General features: G+C 42.6%; 1 protein-coding gene across 5 annotated transcripts in view; it reads left to right on the top strand.

The window, feature by feature from the left end:
- Nucleotides 1–24,811, top strand: part of LOC108978394 (MAGUK p55 subfamily member 5) — a 135,235-nt gene that overhangs the window by 97,783 nt on the left and 12,641 nt on the right. For 3 of the 5 annotated variants that reach the window (XM_018948642.1, XM_018948644.1, XM_018948645.1), the window contains 4 exons: nt 5,831–5,997; nt 6,063–6,157; nt 6,905–8,062; nt 11,285–11,482. In XM_018948642.1, the coding sequence (XP_018804187.1) occupies nt 5,831–5,997; nt 6,063–6,157; nt 6,905–8,062; nt 11,285–11,482 (1,618 nt within the window). Of the gene's footprint in view, nt 1–5,830; nt 5,998–6,062; nt 6,158–6,904; nt 8,063–11,284; nt 11,483–20,926; nt 21,741–24,811 lie in introns of those variants that run through there. The other 2 variants (XM_018948643.1, XM_018948646.1) reach the window with 2 other exon arrangements.

Raw genomic sequence — 24,811 nt, 5'->3', positions numbered from 1 at the left:
TCAGACAAGCTCAGCAAGTGTTGGGCAACTACCTTCGGCTGTGCAGTCGCATGGTCTTTCTGGACCTGGCGAATCGGAAGAGGTCTAGGTAACCTCGCTCTCAATAAGATCCATATTTCAATGATTGTAGAAGTTCTAATCGGTCGCTGTCCGAAAGGGATTCATGAGGTGCGCTTGAACATACCAGCTGCATCAGTTGTTTGGTAGAAGATGGGATAGAATTGTCTTAACACTTCTTCCTCGAATGTCCCGTTTTTGCCATATCAAAGCAAAATACCTCGATTCAGTTATCTTAGCACATCCAGGTGAAATAGCGAAAATATAAATAAAATAATCTAAGGTGTTTTGCCAATGGCCGATATTCAAATACAGGAATTTTGCCTTTGCCTTTACAAAAGGCTTACATACAGTCTAATGGCGTGCCCCAAGCCATATTGAGGGATCAGCCATCACATCTGAAGTAGGCTTGAAACGGAATATGACCTCAAATACGGCTCTTTCGTCAGAGCTTAAAGTGTTACAAGGACAGCCATTAAGGTTTGGATCAGTAGCGCTCCACTTCAGTTCAGCGGGAAACAGTAAGTCCGAAAGTATTGTTGGTTCGCTAAGAATTATGACCAGGATCTTTGCGTTTGAAATCTTTATATTGCCTACCGATGTTGATTATCATATTGAAACCGTTTCTGTATTTCGACCGAAGCTTTTAGAGATGTTTTGTTTAGCGAATTTCTACTTGTATATGTACATATGTGTATCTATAAAAAGCGCAGTGTGCTTTGGAGATAAATCGCTCAATAGTTGTGGCAGCGACACAAGCAAAATCCGCATTCCACCGACTGCTGTCGAGTGCCAAAGTCTGGACCACCACCACTTGATTTGGGGCAACAGCAGCTGCAGCAGCAATGACTATTGACCAAACTAGATGCAATGGCATAGAAATTCGCATCGCATAAAGATCGGGGGGAACAGGCGACAGACGACAACAGCACATTTGCAGTCAACTGGCGTTGCAACAAACAGGCGACGAACAAATAGTGAAATTAAAGCAAATAGTGAAAGAAAATGAAATGGAAAGAGGAGGACGCTGCACCTGCAGCTTTGTTGTTGGAATTTGCGATTGAATGCGCAGCAGCTTGTGGCAGCTATCAATGTAGCACAAAAGCATAGACACTTAAACACTGGTGACTTGTGTAGATGCAGATAATAAGAAAAGAGAAGCAACAGAATAAAATAGAACGGGAATCGAATAGAAAAAGACGCGTAAAGAGAGCAAAAAGTGAACAAAGAAAGCTCCACAGACAAGTGAGTCGCTGTAACAAGCGGGCGGACAGCGCGGACTGTGAGGGCGCCCGAGCGCTTTCGCTTAAATCTACTACACAAATCCACTCAAAATATTGGAATGTCAGTTGTGTGGCAAGTGAAATCGCACATTGGGGCAGCGAACGCTGGTTGAGACTATGGTTTGCCTTCGTGTTGCTGATGGCGTGGCATTTGAGATTATGTTAAATAGAAATTCCGCTGCAATATCGAGAGATTGCTAAATTCGAAGGATTTGGAAGAATTTATGTACTGGGTTTGCGCTTACACCACCAATGTGCACGCAGCTCCATTTTCGCCAATTCTTTTTGTGTCTTTTGTGGCCTATTGAGGTTCAAGTTTCGAAGAATTGCTCATTCCAAAGCACATTAAAAACTAATGCAATACACACACATACATACTTGATAATCATGGCTCATTCATTGCCCGAGTGCTGGCCATAATCAGCAAGAGCTTAATCTCTATCGGCGATTCACAGCTTTGGCATTCGTGTTTAGTCAGCCACAGCAGCAGATACACACTTAATACGAGCAAAGCTGCCACCGCAACAACAAAGGCAAAGCGAAAGTCAAGGCAAACAATGCAACTAAATCCAAATCTCTGTACAAAGCGTGTCGGTATGTATGTGCGTCCGAGTGTTGCTATCTCTGAAATTGTCATGCAACATGCAACAGACAGTTGACAAGGCACTGAGCCACTGCATTGACAGCTGTGACTTTTGCCGTACCAGAGTGCAGCATTTGAAGAGTGAAACTTTTCCGCTGCGCCACGACGCCACCGCGCCCGCTGCAGTGGGTCCAGTGCGTCAGTCAACTGGTCAACAGCAGTCACACACACACAAGTGTATATCCAAATTTATATGCAGCTGCTTCAGCTTAACTGTGATTTGGTTGCTGCCCCATTGCGCTTTTTGTGTGGCAAGTGGATGCGAGTGGTGTTGTCGTCGCTGCAGTGCGCAGTTGTGTTGTTGTTTTTTCGTCTCTCCTTCTTTGCAGCTCATTCTCATTGCCACACTTGCGGATGGTGCGTCGGAGGAGTGTGTTGTTGCGAGTTTTGAAACTGTGGTTTCAGATTTACGAAATCTTATGTAAATTGAGGTAGTTGATGGGGTGTCAGCTATGGACAGATCATCATGAAATTAAATGTTAAGTAAGTTGCTGCGAAGTAGTTGATTTGCTTACAGGAAAGTACTGGGGATGGATTCAGAAATTATTTGTGTAATTTAGGATCTAAATGCTGAAGGTTATATGAGCTTTGAAAGTAGATTTGAGGAAAAGGATAAATGGAAATGCTTCGATACAAAAATTGCGATTTTCTAAAGAAATTCCATTGTTCAAAAATATTTTATACAAAAAAGGGTTTCAACAAAAGGAGCAAGTACTGTTCCGCAAAAGTTTGGCTTTATCTGTGAGAATTCTTCGCAGTAGCTCTGAAGAGGATCCAGCGACTTGCAGTTCTCTGCATAATGGGAGTGTTAATCAGTCCACGGTTGCAACAGAAGGGATACTAAACTTCTGACCACCAATCGAAATTGCAGTGCCAAGTTCCGTTGAACCTTCGTGCACAGCTTAGTGTGCAGGAAGTTGGTGGATGAAATATACCACATTCTCCCGACATTTATTTGAGAGAGTCCCACTAAAAAAGAGCGGATGGCGCAACTTGCAGTGGAACTTAAAACATCTATATAGATGACTCCAAAATGGCAAATGGTATGGAAGCCGAAATCTATTACTCGGAGCTAGAGGCGACTCTTCAAGCTTCCCAAAGATCAAAGATATGCAAGATCGCCAAGATGCTGTGCAAAAGCTCCGAAGAAAAACGGATGCTTTTACTCACACGATCTCATAAAAACTTCACTACAGGTTGTTGGCCTAATGACTGGTCACTACCCACAAACTAAGGCTCTTTAACTAGATGATTGAAAAAATTAGATATCAAGTCGCGCTTAAAGTTGGCAAAAAGCATTCACGTCCTATATGGTGAATACTTTTCCTCAACTTAAGCTATACCTCCAACTGGTATTAATATAGAGACCAATAAGGCCTCTGCTTGGCCAGCCAACTGACCTACATATATCCATTCCAGACGAACTAAACTTTCGCCTACCGAGCTAATACACTCACCTAAATAACTATATTTCTATCATTTTCTCGCCAATATCACTCTCATACCAGTTGCACACCTGTGTGGCGCATAATCATTTTCCTCGCATTTTCTCAGATTTGTTGTAATTACGGCGAGTGAGAAACATTTTCGTAATTAGAAATTATCAGCTGAAAGCAATTTTCCGCCGGCAAATGCATGCGACGACCTAAATGCCGCATGCAACAGGGGCATGCATGCATGTGTTGTACAGCGGGCAGTCAAACACGTAGAGTAAAGAAAGGTTTACCTGCCTGCCAGCAACACATACACACACAAAGGGCCGAAGAAGGCAAATAAATCGACAGCGTTGGAAATTTTCCTCTCTCCACGCTGCGACGTTAAGTTATGCGGCATACAGATGCACGGCAACAACAACCGTATTATGCATACGCTGCTCACCTGTGTCAGGCTTAGCAACAATACGAGAAGTCTTTCACTGGAACTATGCTTGCCACACACTGGTAGTTGTTGTCGTTATTGGTAATTTAATATTGCACTATGTTTACTACCTACTGCATACATACATATATCTCATCAATATTGCAACGTCCTCTTCATTCATCGTTTATGGGCCATACTTAATGCCCTATTGGTCGGCTTTTATTTGCCATGTTGACCTACTCGCTTACCGAATGTTAGTATGGCTTACCATACACTTTTACTCTGTCTTCCTTTGCACGCTCAACTGTTTCTTTAGTCCAAACGGCTGGCTTTTCCTCACATTCCTGTCAGGTCTTCGACGTGTTTTCAACACCACTTTCAGCTTCACTGCCTTCAATTGTTCCGTTATGACTATGCGAAGTAGTAAACGACAAATGCTATTGTTTATTTTATGACAGTTTCAGTTATAGAACCACCAATCAAGTGTGAAGCAGAGAGAGCGAGCTCAAGGGGAAGACAGGTCCAGACATGTGCACGACAATATATTCCACTGATAGAGCAAATAATGAAAAATCACTTGCTTTTGCAGCGAACTCTGCGGCGTCGTCTTCGTTTCCTCACTGCTTTTGCATGTTTTCTTTGTCTCGACTCTGCCAACTTCGTTTCGTCATTATTTACTTTAGCTTGAATTCCTTTCCTCCGCTGTTTTCTCACACCGTCCAATGACGGTTGCTTTTGTTCGCTCTAAATGAACCGAAATGTTCGATTTGCGCGTTTGTCAATATTTATTTTTTGCCATTGTCAGCTGGTGCGAGGCGAGCTCCAGCGAATGTGGCAGGTATTGGATTTGGCAGCGACGAACTCGCAGCTTCTAAACAACGTCCGCCTGTCCGAAGCGGCAATAAATTGAATGCTCACTACATTTAGAATATGTCCGGAATGGGGGTGTGATTTTTGTTGTTTTCAATCATGATATTTACAACGTTATCTCTCTGCCTAATCTTTATGTATTTGAGAATCTAATTTCGAGTTTCCAAATAAATTCTGTATGTATGTGTGTGTGCGATTTGTGCGCTGTGGAAGCCCGAAATGCCTGTGAAAACATATTTCATAGCAATTTCCGGCCATTAAATCCGAAAAGTGGCTGCCACATATTCCTACTCTGACATTTTCGGCTTATAAAGCTTATAAAGCCGAAAATTGGAAAATATTGTTGCCGATATTAGAACTTCGGTAATTTCTTTCTTAGGGTAGAATGCACTGGCTGACTTTCACGCCATACTTAAACCTAAAAGTCCTTTGTATTGTCAGATGGAGAATTATTAAAACGAGCTGAACTATACGTTGCGCAAGACGTCATGTCTCTTTGCGAAGTTTAATAGAGACTTGAGATCCAATGCTTCCTTCAGTCCCTTGAACCGTGAAGCTTCTACATTTCTAAGCCCAGTTCCAGATAAGGTCTGACATAAGAAGATGAGGTGTTCCAGCGTCTCTCTCATGTCTACTTCCCTGCACTTATTAGATGCGCCACACTTAGTAAGCCCATACTGATCGCATATGATGCCAATAAGTTGTGACTTGTTACTAAGACAACAATCGTTCTGCAGTCTTGTTGAGACAGTGTGAGTAGAAAGCTTGCATGTTTTCTCTCCGATCCCGTGCACATGATCTTAACGTTCCTACATATCGCTAAGGCCTTCCATCTAACACTAATCCGTCTGTCAGCCCTTTCGAAATTGCTTAGGTGCCCAATATAGAGATGTAATACGATCTTACCCATTGGAAAACTCTCTTCTCTTCTACTTGATGTACGATATTTTTGCAGGAGCTGGGCTCGAATCTCGTTGGGGTGGTTTTTAGTGGAAGCTTTCAGTGCTTCTTACTTATCATCATTTTACTTTTATTGTTTCATTTTCGTTAAATATTTATCTGTTGTATCTTTTTGTTAAAAAAGTATAATATCCATGGTCTTCATCTCTCTTTGCAGGCCCCGCCGTCGTTCTGGCTCCAGCATTGTCGTTATTGATGGTGACGACTTGAAGCCATGCTTACCGGATGACTACATTAGTAGTCAGCATTATCGACAGCATTCTGGTGAAAGTAAAGAAATCGATCAGGAAATGTTGACAATGCTTTCAGTTAATCAAGATAATGGTGAGTTATGGTGAATGCAAGCCCCAAGGCGCACTCTCATTAACGCTTTCACATTTCCCCAATAGGTCCACATCGTGAGATGGCTGTCGATTGTCCAGATAATTTTATCGCGCGTAATAAGACACCACCACGTTATCCGCCACCACACCGTCCACCACAGGTAAATAGTCTTAGGCTTGACGGGAAGTCAAGAATAAAGCAAAGCAATTCACCATTGAAAAAGAACTGCACCATTCATTCAAACTACCTACCCAATAAGCACAAATGCTTGCAAGCATTAAATAATAGCCCACCCAACACACTCACCTTCACCAAAATTCAAAAAGCCACAACACACCACACTGCCACACAATTATCATCGACACACTCACCATCCTCATCACAAAAATCAGCAATGTCTATAACATCATCAATGACTGACACCTCATCATCATTATCATCACCACCACCACCACCGCTACCAACCATCCCTCCACCCAACATGCACAAAACACACAAATCCCTTGCACTCCACACCGCTTCTCTCATGAACGTTACCAACATCGACACCGACACTAACCAGTTTGCCACACAATGTGTAGAATTATTTAATGGTAATGGTAACAGACTAATCGTTACTTATCATTCTAAATGCGACTCATCGCCGTCGACATCACCATTACCAACAAAAACAACAACAATATCCACCATATCAACAAATACATCACCGACTTCATCACACCACTTCACGACATACACCAAAATTGCGCTACTCAATGATACGAACACACTGTTGCAACAACAAAATCTCTACAACCAACAACATCAATTAAAATTGGATCAAATTGAAAATTTCGAAAACAATTTGGCTACCGAAACGACGGAACCAACACAAAACGCACAACAAATACAAATTGACGAAATGCAGCCACCAACACAATACAAAACCAATAACAATACACCCCAACAACAAACACCACCGACTGCGACACATACCAGCAATGGCGGTGGCGATAAGAAGGCTCTGCCGGCGCCGAACAACAAGCACGGCGCAGCCAGTGCCAATCCGAATGGTTTCACCAGCAGCGGTGAGGAGTTCGAGTTGGTGGCCATCGATGGTGGGCTGCTGCAACGCGCTGGTTCCTCTTCCTTTTCGTCCGCGTACGAGGATTCGATCGGCAAGAGCTCCTTTGATTCCATTGCGTATTGTCATTTACATAATAAGCAAAACAACAACATCAACAGTCTCAACAACAATAACATAAACAACAATCATCACAACAACACGAGCAATTCATCTAATTCATCAACGCCAACCAAGCGTGGTTGCGACGGTATTGCCGGTGGCGTTGGCGATAGTAGCGGCTCGAACGGCTCCTCGCCTTGCGCCAACGAAGCGCCATTGATTGAGGGCTTGTGCGGTGCGCCGCCCGAGTATGAGCTGCTGCCGCTTTCGATGTGCAAACAAGTGGCCGCGAGTCTCTTACAGCCGCCGTCGGGTAAGCACCGGGAGCTTCCTGTCGACGTGCCGGACAGTTTCATAGAGATCGTGAAGACGCCACCGCGTTATCCGCCGCCACCACATCTGTCCTCGCTGTCATCGCAGCTGTCGTCGAACTCGTCCACTTCGACGGCCAACACTACACTGACGCACATCAACTCATCGTCCAACTCATCCACCAACAACAACAATAACCGCAACAACAGTCACACTAACGATAACTCTTTCTCGCCCATGTGTTCCTCCGTGTCGGGCTCATACTCGGCGCTGGCATCCATCTCGGCCACCGGTGTCGCAACATTGTCCTCATGCTCGCCACTCTCCACGGATCACCAGTCAAAATCATCAAGCACAAAGTCAACGTCCGCCTCGGGCTGTCATCCATTGAAACAGTTAGTTAAACAGAAGAGTCTGATATCGTTGGGCTCGCTGAGTGGCTCCTCGGAGAAATTAGATAAATCAACAGCAGCAGCAACGCAACGTCAACAACCGCAACCGCAAGTGCCAACGGGTGGCGGCACAAGTGCGGTCGATGGCTGCTTGGTGGGCAAAAGTGCCAAGACGTCGTCCAAACGCAACGATGAGGTATTACAACCACTTGTTTCACACTCCTCTCTGTCCACTTCACTATGTAAACTTTGAAAGAATTCTGTAATACGTTGTGCCTTCCACATTTTCCGGATGCACCGTTTTACCAAGCAGGCGAAAACCAACTGCAAATTGCTGCAGCGTGCTCGTAGTCACTCTTTTGCCCCCCTCACCCCTTGTCGCCGCTACTACTCTTTGGTAGTGGCATAACTTGTGTATATTTTGCTTTTCCAACTCTTTTTCTTTTTATTTCTTTATTTTTTTTTTTTTTTGGTTTTTCGTAGTTGTATCATCTTTGTGGTTGACTTTAGTTTATTTCACATTATTTTTAGTCCTCCATTTGTATGTAAGTTGTAACTGTAAAGCGAAAAGTACATATTTGGCGCTAGCATGATTCGGATCCCTCTTCGTCCCTACCTCTCAGCGCTGCCTCCACCTGCTAAAGCGCCTGCCTTGTAAAGCTGTCGGGCCGTGTAAGCTCACACGTGAAGTCATTTTACCGCTGAAGGTGCTGCGACTAAGGTGGTCCAATTTTCATCGGAGTCACAATCGTCTTCTGCTTCTACTGAAAGCTCTTAATAACCACGGCCACTTGCTCTAAGACTTTTTTTCATACAATTTTTACACACACGAAATATATTACTTTAAGAGGTCGATCCAAAGAGGGATCTCACGTACAGCATAACTTCTTGCGCTTTTGGCTCTGCTTCGATCATGAAAAATGTAAGAACGCGTGTGATATCTTTTAGGCAGCTCACACTATTAGAGTTTTCAAAGGACGGTGGCTCCTTTTAGCGACTTTGCTGTGACAAGGCAATACCAATCCGCGATGTAGATATTGCTAGAATTTCTTTATTTCGCGTGAACGCATTAACAAATCGTGCTGCCATAAATATTGCTGCGCGCATTAGCTCGCGTCCACAAGTATCCGCGCGCGTACCATATTTTCAGCGCCTGTCGCCTCTAAGAAGCCAGCGTTGCGTGTCTGCTTCACTCTTCCATTTCGTTGACAGCTATGACTCACGAAATGATTGTGTTGCAATTGAGCGCGCGTTAGCTCCTGCTGGCAAAGCCACCGCCTCAAACAAGTGGCGAGTATGTGCAACTGTTGCTGCCACACATGTTGCGCGCGACAGGCGTGACGCTTTGCAATGGCTGGGGCGAAATATTATTTTATGAGCATCGCATACGTAATATCCCCACTTCATCGCTGTCAAGTCGTTGTTACTGCGCGCTCATAAATTCCTAAATTTCACCCGAAATTTCTCCGATTATGTGTGCAAAGTGCGACGGGCAACAAGCGCTGGCGTTACTAACGGGCGCGCTGTAGTGCGTATAAAACTGTTTGTTGGCAGCGCACCAATTGTTGTCATATTTTATGACACTTTTGTGGCGCTTGTTGCATGCACGAAGCAGCGCCAAACGTTTGCAGCTGCGCTTTTCAATAAAATATTGCAGCGTTTCTTTGTTGCGTCAGTCACGCGAGACTATTGTCTTACGTTTAGCCCGCAGCACTCGCTCGCTTTTGCTTACTCACTTTTCCACGGAGTCGCGTCTTCCACTGATTGGGCGTTTGGTTCTTTGCGCGTTTGTGAGTATGACTCTTCTAGTGTCAGATTTTATGGCTGTCATAGTTACCGATGTAGGCAATTTAGTTGAGGTTATGCTGCAAATGTTGTGTGTAGCTTTTTGTCGCATTTAGCAACTTAATTAGTTCAATATGCCGCATTTTCTGTAAAAGTATCTTCCGCTCTGCTATTTTGCATGCGTTCGCGTACTTTCTACAATTACTTTTGCTAGATAAAATATAATATTTCAAATTGCAATCTCACTTGAAATCTCTGCATTAGCGCTTGAACTATGGAAAATTAAATTTCGCATTTTAAAATACTTTCGTCAGCGCGCCCCCACGGCCACGTGCATCATTTCTCACCTTCGCCAGCGCGGCACTGCCGTTACCACGCCACGCCAACCAACACTCGCGCGAGCCAAGAGGCTACCGTTTGAGTGGTGCCTCCGGAAATTAAGGCAATAATAATAATTTTAAATGTTGCCGGCGCTGACGAGTCCCCTCACAACCTGCCGCGACGCGTTCGCTAGTCGTGTGAAAATCGCTATTACCACTGCTTGGCCACCATAACCGTTTGTACGAGCTGTGGATTGCATGGTAGCACATGTTGCAGATGCTTATCGCACGGACAACGGTCAATGCAGACGTGCCGCAAAATCGCGTGTCCGCAGCTGGTAAGATTTCAATTGCATCATGAGCAAGAGGTTCAGATAAGTATGTACTCGTGACCTGCAAACGCTCAACACGTGCGCTGGGCAAACGGCAACATGCTCGTACCCAGAGTTACCATCTAATCCCATGTTGCATCGGTATGCAGTTAAGTCACAGCCCCCGGCAGGCGACGCAAATTGACCCAATTTTCTGCAGGTTTTTATGGGTTGTAGGCAAAACTGACAAAAATAACTCAAAATAGTCAAATTAATCATTCCAAGCAGTAGGGCCTGGCTTCCAATAAAAAGTGTGTTGAATAGAGAAACATTTTTGCTAAGTGGAAAGGTCCTACTGAGATAAAGACTAGATTTCCCTTACTCCTTTAGCAGTTAACTAATCGCACGCGTATGTTAAAACACACACAAATAGTTCGTTTTAAGAAAAATCTTATTTCGAAATCTTGATCTTAAATCGTCTCCAAAAAGTTTATATGCGACCAATTACAAGTTCTTTTCTTTTCTATTTTATTTTGCAATTAAATTCAGTCATGAAATTTCGTAATGAAAGTATTGTGCTGGCCCGCTTGTTCCTTCATCGCCGCATCATAATCTGCAGAAAAACAACTTTTGAAATTGTAAAATGGAAGTTAAAAATTTCTCAAAACTTACCTTGACTTCGCATGAAAGAAGCGCTCCCGTTTGTTGCTTAACACCGTTACCTTTTGCTACAAGCATATAAACATATTGCTCAACACTTTTATTTTCATTAAACTTTTACACTCGCATACTCACCCACTCGCTTACATAACCGCATCTTTTCCATCTATGCGACATGCTACTGTACTCTCGCAACAAAAATAACGAAACTCGTAACTAACCGCTACTAATCAAGCAACTTGTAGTTACTGTTACCGCAAAACTGACCAACACAAAATATTTTCAATATATTGCCACGCTTTTGCTAATCACATTTTGTTTTTCTTGCCACGCGCCGCACAGTTGAATGGCTCTGTGAAGCCCCTGCCGCCGCCGCGTGATCACCTGCGCGTCGAAAAGGATGGCCGCCTGATAAACCGCACGCTCGCGCCGCAACTGCCAGATCGCCGTTTGGGTAGCACTGGTGTAGGTGCGCCACAGCAGATAGCGCAGATTGTCGAGCCGACGCTGGAGCAGCTGGACAGCATCAAAAAATACCAGGTAAGTGCACATTCTGTTACCTTAAATATTTAAATTTGCAAACCATTGCAAGCGTGTGAAATATACGCAGGTTTCAAGCGGGTTTGACAGCTTGGTTGGTGTGACGCAGCGTTGCATATGCCACTAAAAAGATGCCGTTAAAACTCCGTTATAGCAGCCGCCTCAAAATATGCAACGCGTTTGCGTGACGCGCTCATTTGCAGCTGTATGATTATATGTTGGCAATACATTGGCAGTAAAACTGTTGCTTTTTACAGCGCGGATTTGCTTTGCGCGCGCTTTACCGCTGATTTAGCATATTTTGTACATTTCACACGTTTTACGAGCGCATAAATTTGTATTACAAAGTGGTTTTGCGTCTTGTGCGCCATAAGCGCGCGGTGGGTGCTAGCATAGCAAAGTTTATCTGGAGTTTTAGTTCGTATTGTAATTCTAGCTTATGCTCGCGTTGTAAGGAAGCAGTTCGAACGCTTTGTTAAAAAACAGGAAAGTAACGGTTTAGTTTTTGTGAAATAATTACGACGTAAAGTTATGGATCTGTCTTAATTGTTGTAATTCGCGTTTAAAACGGGTCTAAAATGGACTGCGCAGTAGGCACGGCAGTCTATTCCGACGATCTGGATATTTCTATTTCTATCCGTCTACCGAACTCGGCTAGCATTTCAAAGAGGAAGTAATGGGTATAGAGAAAGCCTGCGAAGCTTTATTGGATAACTACCAGAGAATACATAAAGCAACAATATACGCGGATGGCCAGTCCTTAACTGCAAGAAAGCACTGAGCTCACTAGAAGACAAGCTCCACCTAGACTTTATCTGGGTTCCCGGCTACATGAACATTTTCGGCAATGAAAAAGCAGACGAGTTGGCAAAGGGGGGAGCTTTCCTAGACCAACCCGAGGCAGAGTTAATTCCAAGCCCGCTAGCAGCGTTCAGTAAAGAGCTCAATATACAATTTCAACAAATAGCAAATAACAGATGGAAAGAAGAGAACTAACGACTTATTAAATAGGTCCAGGAAAAGTATCTACAGACTAACTGCTACTGTAACATGGCATTGGCCATTTGGAGAACATGCGTCCAAAATGGGTATGCCATACAACAACTTCTGCCGAGGCTGCGAATTAGTATGGAGGAAACAATTTTCCACTTTCTCTGTGAACGCCCAGCCCTGACGCAGATCCGACACAGAATACTTCGAATCCATCAAGCGCAATTTCTACAAAAAGCTGTCGGATATTAGTGGCTTCATCGAAAGAGATGGTGAAACGTGATGGCAATATAAAAAAGGTCTACGACTAGTGTACCACAACTGCACAGCCAGTGCAAATTGAGCAAAGAAATACAATAAAGCTGCTGGTGAACAACTTTGAGGAATATGCAACAATTCTTTAGAGCTTACATCTCCACTAACCTTTTCTCACATGAAATTAAAAGAAATTAAGAGTCTTAAGCAGCTTGTGACCCACATAACAGATTGCACGAAGTATTTGTCGCAAAATGATGACCGCCGAGCAAGGGTTGCAGTTATACAGGGCGCTTGGATGCCACACCCACGGCGCATCAAATATGCAAATTGCAAATAATGTGGAGTAGAAATCAAAAGTGCATGGGAAAAGAGCTGCAAGCAAAAGCGCAAAAGCCACCGCTTGGCGAAGACGCAGGGTGGGTGGGTGCCGGTGCGTATGAATAATGAGCACAGTGCTGCAGCAAACAGATGGGGAATAAAAGCAGGGAGGAGTGCATTGAAAAATGATATTGGAAATTCAATGAATTCTACCGCAGCGAAGAGGAAGTGCTATAACGGCAACCAGCACAACAACGCCACTAAGTGTAATTTGTAACGTTAACAATAAGCGCAGGAAAATATACAACACGCGAGTTTGATGGCCGCGGGCTAACACATAAATAATGCATTGGGGGTGCGCACGCGGCAGGTACCAGCAGTAAAGTAAGTAGGTGCACCAGCAAGTGGCGTTGCCAACTGACAGTTAGTATACAACACTATGTAAACAACAGTCTAGCTGAGCCAGCTGCAGCTCCTGCGTCGTAAGCAAGAGAAATGGCTAAAAATAAATGAAATGAACAGAAAGAATGAATACATTCATTGCAAAAATAAATACAAAAGAGTGGCGGAAATGTCGGTGACGCAGGCGACATGTAACAAAGCCCATTACCATTTGGTAAATATCCAGCTTGCAACGGCAGTGGCACGCCACGGTGCACGGCGCGTGCTTGCAATCGAAATGGAAAGCGCATTGCGGTAGCGAGCCAGCGGCTGGTGGGGATGGGAAGGCACCAATTCATTGAATGCTTTGACGTATGACAATGCGCGTACGATGCCACCACGGAATTGTGTGAAAGCGACGTTACCAAAGTAACTGGAAATGCTTAAATTTAAGTAAATATTTGATTTGGATTAGTTTGTAAAGTGCATAAGCGGTAAAATGTACGGAAAGGAGTAGAAAATCTTATGAATATTGACAGTGAACTTGTAGCAAAGCTGCATTACGGAAAATGCTGAAGCGCCGAGCAGACAAAGAGCTAAACTGAATGGTTATCGATGACAGAAGATTGGAAGAAAAATGCTGCTGCATAAATAAAAATACAATGTAAGACGCGATACGCATAAATTGCAACGAAATGAAGTGTGTTTGAGAAGATTTGAAGTGGGAATGAACTAAGTTGGGGTTTAGTAACCATTTACGCGAAGATGGCCGAAGTAAATCCAGTTAAATAAGGAAATGAAATGAAAGCAATTGGCCTCAACATACGCGCCGGATAAGGTTTTCAAAAGAAACGTTCTGCGAAAGATTTATGATCCTTTGCGCATTGGCCTCGGCGAATACCGCATTCGATGGAACAAACAGCTGTATGAGATATACGATGGCATTGACATAGTTCAGCGATGCTGGCTAGGTCATGTCGTCTGAATGGTCGAAAACACTCGAGCTCTCAAAGTATTTGACGCAATACGCGTCGGGGAAAGCAGAGGAAGAGGAAGAAGTCCACTCCGTTGGAAGGAGCAGGTGGAGAAGGACCTGGCTTGGAATCTCCAATAGGCGCCACCTTGCGAAAAGAAGAAACGACTGCCGCACTGTTGTTCACTCGGCTCCGCTCGGCTCCAAGAAATTAAAGCAAGCAAGAAATAGTCAAGATTCAATAATATTGAGGCTTGAATGCGAAACTCACCAGCTACCACCCTCCATAGTAAGAGATCTTAACACAGATTCACCGGCGCTTCTGTCATTAGCCCGCAGCCTTAAACCACTTTCTTTCACTTACATAATATGCCAGCTCATCCCATTACACGTTCACAGTTTGCTTAATCTATACCACCTAACCACGCTCCGGTGCTCTTTGATAATTAAGTTTATCTCCTGCAAGTGCCCTAACAGGCCTAAGGAGCCACGTAAGTGCGCAATCACCAACGTAACTATTGCGACAACTTGCCACATCAAACTGACCTGCGCCCACCTACGGCGCCAACAACAAGCGGTACGTTGTTGTAAGTAAAGTTATGAATTTAAGTGGCGGAAACTATGGCCCGCTCTGTGGCAGTTTACGCCGAATAATAGCAACAAATTGAGTAGAGAACTTTTCGTATAAAAATAAATAGAGTTGGGTGCGAATTACGCGCGCATACACGCGCATACGCAAATGAGTTTCTGTGCGCTTTGTGTGCGTATGAAAGCATTGACAGCGCTGACGCATTGTTGCCTTGTGCGATTGGCAGGCGACGCGTTGCAAAAGCGGTTGACAACTTCCTTCGGCTGCGGCGGCAAGAAGAAGCAGTGACGCTCAAACTGAAAGTAAATAGACGCTTGCTAATAATAGCACTGCGGGAAGTTTGCAAAGTCGGCCAAGGCGCAGGAAGTGCGAAATGTGTGAGCGCGTCGAAGGAGTTGCATAAAGAGTGCGGCGGGAACACGCTACGCGTAGCAATGAAGTGTCGAAGTGTCAGCACGATGGAATTGTGGAAAAATGCTTCTTGAAACTTATTATGCAAATTTACGTTACAGCAGCAAAAAGCGTTGATGCAACAAGCCGCAGCGCTGCGCCAAAGAGCGGCAGCGCAGAACAGCATGAGAGTGTGTGACCACAAGTCTTTGTTATTTAAGCAAATATGAATATATTTTCCTTTGCCGGCATATTTCGCACCGAAATCGATATTGGGAGCCAAGTATCGAACCTCGCAATAAAAGCCTGACACACCCACTCACTACGCTGTCGGTGAAGCTCCACTCACTCAAGTGCTTTGTCTACAGCTACAATTTATATGAACCACCTCACTTTATTGACCCTGTTGTATATACAGTTTTGGACAAAGAAGTATAATTCTTGCGCAGCCCACTTCCCTTGCGCGTGGTTTCCTTAGTTATACTTTGTTGAAGTGTCGCTTGAGCGCCACGACATTTATGAACTTGAGCTCATTTTTTACACTATTTTCGGTTGACCCACGCTATAAAGTGTTCTTCTTTTAGCGGTGGCCTTTGTGCTTTTTATGATGGCGCCATCAGCATGAAATGGTCCGGTCGGCCAGGTCATACAGTTCGTTTATCGCACCATCCACCGTACAGCAGTTGCTAAAAGCTGTCCACGGTCTGCATACATACTATACATATATTTACGCACGCTGTAAGGAATATGTGTCACAGCTAGTTGTTGCTCTTGTTCTTGCTGTCGTTTAGCCGGTTTTAGCTGGTTCAAATGACACTTTTTATCTGTGTTCGACTACAAACAAATTTGATGCCATGTCGCGCGCTTAATCTCTTCTATTTCTTCTTTTTGCTTTCATTTTCCTTATTTTCTCAAATAATACAGAGTGTGTGCTTTAGTGGTTTTTAATTTGAAGAAGCTATTAACGGCAGTTATGCCCGCGGTAATGTCAAATATGTTTGCACCATTTTGCACTGTCTACTTTTTGAGTTAGTTTCGCCTTCTTCTTCTTCTATAATAATATATTTGAACTCGGTCGTCTTTCTTCACTTTAAAATTTCAATACTTAGCCCTTAGATTGGTTCCATTCATTTGCCATGGTCGTCATTAAAAGCGGGTTTCTCTTTCGAAGCTTTTTGTTCCTTTTCATTGGGAGCGTTTTCTACGTGGCGTGTCACAAACCCAGCGCACAACCCTGTGGAGGGGATGTTTCACCTTCTCATTTTAGTTCGCCTTCAAACGGATGTTCTTTGGCTACCCAAAACATACTTGGTCTAGGACGTGAGCTGCTTGAATCATATGTAAAAGAATCGTTTCTGGCCACTTCCAAGTGAACGGTAGTCAGGGGACTTTCCTCATTTGCATGAACTTATATACATGACTCCATCCTCATCTACATGATTTCATATCCGCTTTCACCTCTTCCAATATTGGAAGTGGTTCCCTAGCCTATGTTTATTGGTACATAATATATCTTACCCGTTTTCGGACAGCCCGGTGAGGCTAGGCTCATACCCTTGGAACCATTACAGAGTTCGTTTTAGTTTGTTGTGTAAGATAAAGTTTGGCTCTGAATATGAGACCATCAACTTGTCGGGAATGGTTGTTTGCGCAAGCCCCACTGTTTCTCTCTAACTTCTTCGTGTGTTTGAAGTCTACCTAAGGCGATATTCAGCTGTTTTAGAACGTCATTCAAAGAATAGTCTTAGATGTCTGGAATACAAAAGCTTTGTGTAAAAGCTTTCCAGTCGTTTTGTGGCTGCCCACTGTATGTAGCTTTGTAGGAACAAAACCTTATGTAGCATTGTGCGACCATTCGAGGCTTTCAAGAAAAATCTGGCGTATAAACTCAGTTAAACGTATTGAAATTTTATTAGAAATACGAAAAGACTTTTTCGACTACCCAATATTATCTCTCTTCCTGCTTAGTGGTGGCTGCCACCATCCAGCATTTGTATCAGAGAAATACTCTTTTTCCTTTTTTTCCTTCGACGTCGCATTCGAAACACCCTGTATTTTCATATTCATTACATATATTGCACCGCGAAGTGTGTTAACGCGGTTAAGCTCAGCTTAATGTTGACAAATACAACAATAAAAAAGAAGACGCGTCACCGTGGTTGGGGGTTTCCGTGGCGCCTGCGTCCGTCGCGTTAGTTGAAATGCTTCAGTATGCAAATACAAGCAAATTTTGCATACTCGTACTCATACGAAAATGTGTGTGTAGAAGAATTGAAAAAATCCGGCCAACTGCTCGGTGCATTGTTTATTTGCGCTTAGCTTGGACCACCCTTTTTTGAGGTTGGGCGCACGTTTGCACCAGTTTTTGTTGTGTTTCTATTTGTTTTTTGTTTATTATGTGTTGTTTATTGTAATTTCGTGAAATGTTTATTAACTCTGCGTTCCGAACCAGTTCAAGACATAGTAAAAACAGCGCAAGATAATAACCATAAAGGCTAGAGACAGATTAAAGCACAACTAGCAAGCTCCTCGTATTAACAAAGCTGTGGAAGAATGCCACATACTATTTGTTTTTGTATTTATTTGGTTGTTTACTTTATAGTATTCAAATGTTTTCTGTGCCATTCGTACAAAAAATGCAGCAGAACAGGTTCCACAAACAATAGGCGATGGTGCAAGGCAAACCGCGTTGGCCAGGGAATGTCAAGCGGGGTTCAACAATAAACAAGCTCATCGGCTGCACATATTTCAACACACATACTTACATACTAATATGTTTTATAAGTTGTAGTGCTTAACCTAGACATGGCTTATGTGAAACTGGCGCTGAAACGAAAGCGCATTTTTTCAGTGATTTCGGTGATTTTTGACCGTTGAAAAGTATCTTATTGAATATGTTAGCCAATCGGCGCCGGTTTAAACCTTTTGTAGGACCACTTAGATCATTTGAGGAAGGTGTTTTTTGCGAGATCTTTGGCATATAATTGACATGCAAGATGATACTCAAGCGAAAAGCTTCTTCGACTTGAGAAACATGGCCGCTCACACATCCAATTGAAAGACCAAGTGCATAGCCATCTGTTTGCACTTGAGATATACAAATGGCGTAGCCTCGCAAATAATAAAGGCAACTAGCGAAGTTTTGTGTTCTTGACCCAGACTGCCCCACGGTTGCAGTGCAAAAGAAAATGCAATAATAATTGGCGCTTTTATCAGAAATCTGATGGCTGAAAACATCTCGAAATATTTTTCTTTTCTCTAGTAACCGCCATGCTCAGTTGCTCAGAACGCCATAGAGCACCATGCCTGTCTGGGTCTATAAATGTAGACTGAAATATAAATAAATAAGTAATTAAACAGGTGCGCAATACGAACGCGCCCACACCCGCTGCGACCCTTCCTCTGTTTGCTTTCAGCCGACGCTGACGATATTATTTCCGCCATAAGGCTATTGACCACGCCTGGGGATGTTGTCGCACAATCAACTGCGGCCCAACACACACATACACAAGCGCATTGTTGCTGTGGGGCATGGTATTGAAGTAGGTTTAAGCTTAGACCCATGGCAATAAGTGCCAGACAGCTGTTGGTGACAGCGGCGTGGAGCGGTGTGCGCGGAGGTTATTATGGAGAGAAGTGAGCAGAATTGCAATGGAGCGTAACATTACTAACAATTTGCGCGATATCCGACCTACGACCAGTAAATTCCAATCTAAGTGTTTGCAAGTGTGTGTGTGTCGTTGCGTGCGTGTTAGGCTGTTTAGACTGTTAATTAAGCGTGTGCTGCACGCAGAGCGATAATTACACACACAGCTATAGTTATGGCTACGCCAAGTGTTGACATTCATGCATACACACTCTTTGGTGAGGGGGAGCATATTCATGCATATGCAAATATCCCGTAGTCATAAGCGCGCTCTCATGCAAATGCAACAATACGACGCGCTGGTAACGCACAATGCTTACAAGTGCCAAGGGCGCGCTCATCGCTACCACTCACCTGTGTCTATACGGTGGTGCGTGTGGAAGTGGTGTACTCAACTTTGCAGCGCTTAGCGCTCACTACTAACTGACAGGTGTTCGTGCGCTGAGCAGCGTATTTCCTGACGCGCCGATCACAGTGAGCACGGAAGGCAAAAAATTTCAGAAAAATAAATAAAATGAATTATTAGCCCAGAACTCAATCACTAAACTACTCAGCTTTAGTAATTTCAATTACCTGCGCTTGTTTTGCTTTTGCTTCGTACAAAACGTGCAAATTATTTATAGTATTTTTTGTTGGTAATGGGATTTTATCACTAATAAATATTTTACATTTTACAGCGCTTAAATTTTATCGCCGCTTAACAGCTTTTTCATGCTAAAGCGTTTTTTGCTTCCCGAATATTTTGTGGTTTGTAGTCAAAAATAAACAATTACGTCAATCAATTGACCTTTAAACCGTCTGCTGACGCCACTCCGCTCGACTACAGCGCGGAGCGTAAACTGATAGCGACCGTTGATTAAAAGTTCTCAACTCGATACTTAGCAATCACATGTTAAATATAACTGTACATATCGAAATCGTATCAAAGGGTTTCTAAATAATAGGCATAGGTTCTTAATTGCCAAACCCAATTTATTACTTTTGCATTTCTAAGGTTATGTGATTAGGTTCTTGTCTAGGGTTACATTTCGTGATCTTATGACCATCAAATTCTCGCCACTCTTTTATTCTGCCATTTGTGCTGAATACCAGTGTCTCTGACGTCATAAGGGAAGTGCTCTCTTTATTGCACGCCTTTAACTGCTCTCTTCCGCCACGCTCTTAGCCGCTCATTGAGCCATATTTTGCGCCGTTTGGAGCTGCAACTTTTACATTTGTGTGATAGACAGGTTAATGCAATTTAGATGTGCTGCGCGTCACCGGCTGAACATCACTGGAAAATTTAAAACACGTTAAGTGAATAACGTATGGCCTTATCTGTCTGGCGCTGTGTATATGTTTAAGTGTTATTTAAACTTGTTGTTGCTGGCGCACACATACTCGTAGTTGGTGTGCTGCTTGATTGAAGCCAGTAAGCCACAGTTGTCGCGGAAAAATGTTAGCAAACTGCTTGCTCGTGGTTGTTGGCCAAACGATAGCCACTATGCATTAGCTATAGAAGTGCTCGATGCCTTGGCTAACTTTTTGCGCTGGCTGATACGCCTATTTTTACCAGCACACTTGCCATTTCCCAGCCGTTGAGCTGGCGCGGCGCGCGGCAATAGGAAAGCGCTGAAAATATAAATGGGAAAAGTGTAAAAAGGCAAGAATATTTTATTTTAAGCTGTGTGCTGGCAGAGCGCGTCAGCAGTAGTAGAAAATGCAGGCGAGAGGGTTGGCAGCGCCGCGCACAGTGTGTGTTGTACCGTGGTGAAGAGTTGGTGGGGTTGCGCGCGATTGCCATGACGCGCGCTACAACTAGACAATTCAAGTAGAAGTTGTCGCCGTTGTCCGCGATTTGGTTTGCCGCGCTGCCGCTTCGGCTGTGTTTTCGCTTGTGCGCTTTGTTTGGGCCGGTCGCTCGGTTCGTTTGGCTGGAAATGTTGTTGCTGGCTCAAACTAAAAACATTTAACTGGTTTCTCTTCAGTGCCATTTGTGCAGTTAGACCGAACGACAGCAATGCGCATAGAATAAACGGAAAACACCACAGCACGTAACAGTTAATAAACAAGCGCGGAAGCTAAAGTGTCCGCGTTTTGGAGTGGCTAATGAACGCACCGAAAAACAGTGAACAAAACTAAAAAAGCGGATACGCATAATTTGCCGCTGCTTAATGCAAACATTGAATTACGTGGAACTTCACTTTACCAAACACAACTACAACAATGAAAGTAACCATAATGCAGCTTAGGGAAAAGCGCACCGCGCGCATATACGTCTGAAATGAGTTGCGGTGTTTTGCGCTTTATAATTGTTTGTTTTGTCTGCAGCGCACCCTCACACTTACACATCCGCGCTCTCACACGTACTTACTTATACAAGCGCACACTAACAAGCGCGCTTACAACTAGTTGGTGGAAAGCGTTGGCTTGCCGGTGGTGTTATTGGCAACGCGCAAATCAGTTGTCATCTGTTTTGGCCAGGAGCGGTTGCGGTAACGTCGCGCTACGCTTGTGAATTGTGACAGGCACTGCTGAGTTGAAACAGCCGAAAGGCTACGGTGCTGATTCCAATTTTTTCGTTCCACCGCTGCAGTCACGCGCTGATGCGGCCTGCGGGAACACGGTTGGAAATACTAATTGCTTAGATAAATAAAGACTTGGTGTCAAAGGGGACGCATTGTGGGGGCTTGCATAAACACCTGGTCACACACGCGCAGCGTTCGCGTAAGCGGTTAGTAAATTTAATTAGCATGAAAATCGATTAAAATCGTGTCGTGCAAACATAAAAAAAAGTTCAAATGTGTGAAAAATATAAACTGAAAAGTGCTAAAGGCTTTAGGTATTCAAAATAATGTCATACTAGTTGTCTCTAAGTTGACTGCATATAATATTGGCGAAATCACAAATAAAGCGATAAAAAACTCTATTAATTTCAAATGGCGAGCGCTTATCAGCTCGGTGCTCGGTGCTCGGTGCTCGGTAACCAGACGCAGTGCAAAAACAAAGTTAGAGTGTGTAAAAGTTAAGAATGCTCCAGCGTTCGCCGCAAAGCAAACTTCTGCCTGAACAGTGCGCTGGAATGTGCTCACTCCACTGCCACCTACTCTCCACCTGTCGCTCGCCTTCTACGCCACTCTACTCCAGGCCTCCCTCCGCGCCACTTCCCTTACACCATCGCCTCTACTAGGCCCTGCTCATTGTTGACTGTCATAACTTTGCTATTTGCGTGTAATTTGTTGGCATTTCGCTTATCGCGTTTAGCTGCGGACAGCTATTAAGTCAGCCGCAAATGTAGACGAGGCGAGATATTACGGAAAAATCTATTAAAATGTAGAAATGGAAATTTTAGCTTTTTGTCTGCTGACTGTGCGTAGAAAAACTGGTTAGAATACGAAGAGTATATTTTCGTGTAAAAAAGCAAAGTGGAAATAATACAATTTAGCCCGCTTGAATCGACGGCGGGTCATGCTGACCCATACATTTTATTTCTCATTTATAATGCTATTTTTATTGCATTACTAGTGGATCCGGCCACGCGTTACTGTGGTTATACATTTTATACCCATTATTTATATTCAATACAGTGAAAATTTTATTTGCCAATAAAGGCAGAAACGTTTTTGTCGGCATAAGAATCCAAAGAGTTGTACTTGAGGTTTATTTTTGAATCATACATCATACAAATAAATTTCATTGGAAAAAATACCAAATTTAAGGCTGCTTTCTCAATGTCTGATTATCAGCCTTTCTGTCCAGTTAATAGAGTTGTCCACTGGAGCGTCCTTCCAGTAGCGCTTTCTCTGCATTTTTTTATTCATGAATTGTTTATACTGTCCTCTCTTTTAAGTTGGTTCGATTTGGACAAAATTTTACTAAAATCGGTTTAGTAGTTAAAGAGTCCATCGCGGACAAACAACGTCACACGTAATTTTTATATATAAAGATTTAAAAAGGCTGGATTAAAAATATCTTAAAAGTATCGAATGTAAGTTTAAAACTGTTGGAACTCTGTTGTTCGGCTTTAATTGACATGCCATATCAAGAGATTATAAGTGAGGCCAAAAACACTGCGTTCGAGTGTACTCACTATGCATTTTTAAGGACGCCAGTGGAAATGCATAATTTGGTTGAATAAGTTTGGCTTTTACTTAGCGCATACATGGGTTGCTAAAGAAGGCGGGGATATAGCACTGCTAGTCCATAAATCAAGAGAAACTGGAGTGGTTGGCTATAAGTGTCTCAATACCGATATTGACCGAATATCTTATCACATTTAAACTTTGACTTTTGAACAATGACCCAGGAAGTGCAGGGATGACATAGGCCATATAAGAATATAATTTTCATTTCGCTAATGGGTTCTTCGAAAACTTAGTGCTCTTTTACATGAACTATATTTAAAACACTTGATATAATTGCCTATATAGAGCCGATTAGCTCTTTAGCCGGAACGTCCACGAAATTGTATCCTATCAGGGATTCAGTTCTGCAATATTTTCCCAGATTATTGGAGAAATGTTAATACCGGTACAACAACATCAATTGAAAATTTCGATATCTATATTTTACTGAAGGTCGAAAAGTACAGAAGCGGACTGTTGGGCTATCACTTTTCACGAACTTTTTTCTGTTGAAGTCTATATTTTTCTATTATAATATTTTATGGTGCTTTATAGCTTTAAATAATGTTTTTTTATTGATTGGAGTAGTATAAAGCTTGTATAATAATATTTTTTCCTTCACTATTGTTTTCCTATCATCATTTCTAGTTGCTTATTGCAGTCATGTTTGTTCAAAATATTACAAAAAATGTGTGTGTGTGTGTGTGTGTGTACATTTGCATTTATTTTTTGTTTGGTTGGGAAGCAGGTAGCGATGTTTGTAGTTCGAAGTTCGCTCATTTGCACTTTTAATTGAAACGAAAAACTGGATTTTAGAAATAGAAAATTTTAAGCTTACATAAAAACACACACACACGTGTCGCTGTCAAGTGGACGTATGTTAATTTTTACATGTAAATAATATATTTTTTTCATCTCACAAATAAATTAACTTACAGTAAATGTATGTGCATGCATGTATAAAAAACTATTTACTTAGCATTAAATAGTAAAAAAGCAATAATATTCACTTTTATTAGCTTAGATGTATGTATGTCTATGTATGAATATTTATATGTAAATATGTATGTTTGTAGTAAAACACGTTTGTCAGCGTGTGAAATCACTGGCGTGAAATTTTTTCGAAATTATTTGGCAATAAAAATTAAGTCAACTACAGCAAAATGGAAAACAACACAAACAAACACATTGAAATGAGTAAAAGTTTGTAAAAATGGAAAAGTTGACATTAGAAAAGTGAACTCCAAACTTTTGTGCGTTCGTTTGTGTGTGCAACAACTCTTAACATGTATACAAGAGAGCTGTTGCAATGTGAGCTTAAAATACTCGAACTTAACGGCAAGCAATGAATGGCCATTACCAAAAAGTGCTTTCGAATTTGCATGATTAGGTAGCTTTATTTACTTGCAAACGTACCTACATACATACATATAGACGTAGTTACATATACATGAAAAGTGTCTACAAATAATGTTTGAAGCTTAAACTTAATATTTGATTTTTTTTAAATTAAAATTACAGTAATACAGATAGGTAAAGGCTCTATGTTAAATTTAAGCACTATAGGAAAAATATACATTTTTTGCAGCAGCAGTTTTTTTAAACCTTTTGAAAAAATTTTTTTTTATAATATTCAAGCACTCTTATAACTCTAGCTTTAATATTTTTTTTACAATTTTTG

Source organism: Bactrocera latifrons, unplaced genomic scaffold (assembly GCF_001853355.1).
Source record: "Bactrocera latifrons isolate USDA-ARS-PBARC rearing strain unplaced genomic scaffold, ASM185335v1 scaffold_121, whole genome shotgun sequence".
In the NCBI taxonomy this organism is placed as follows: domain Eukaryota; kingdom Metazoa; phylum Arthropoda; class Insecta; order Diptera; family Tephritidae; genus Bactrocera; species Bactrocera latifrons.
The sequence above is the reverse complement of the archived record's forward strand: the minus strand, read 5'-3'. Positions and strand labels throughout refer to the sequence as shown.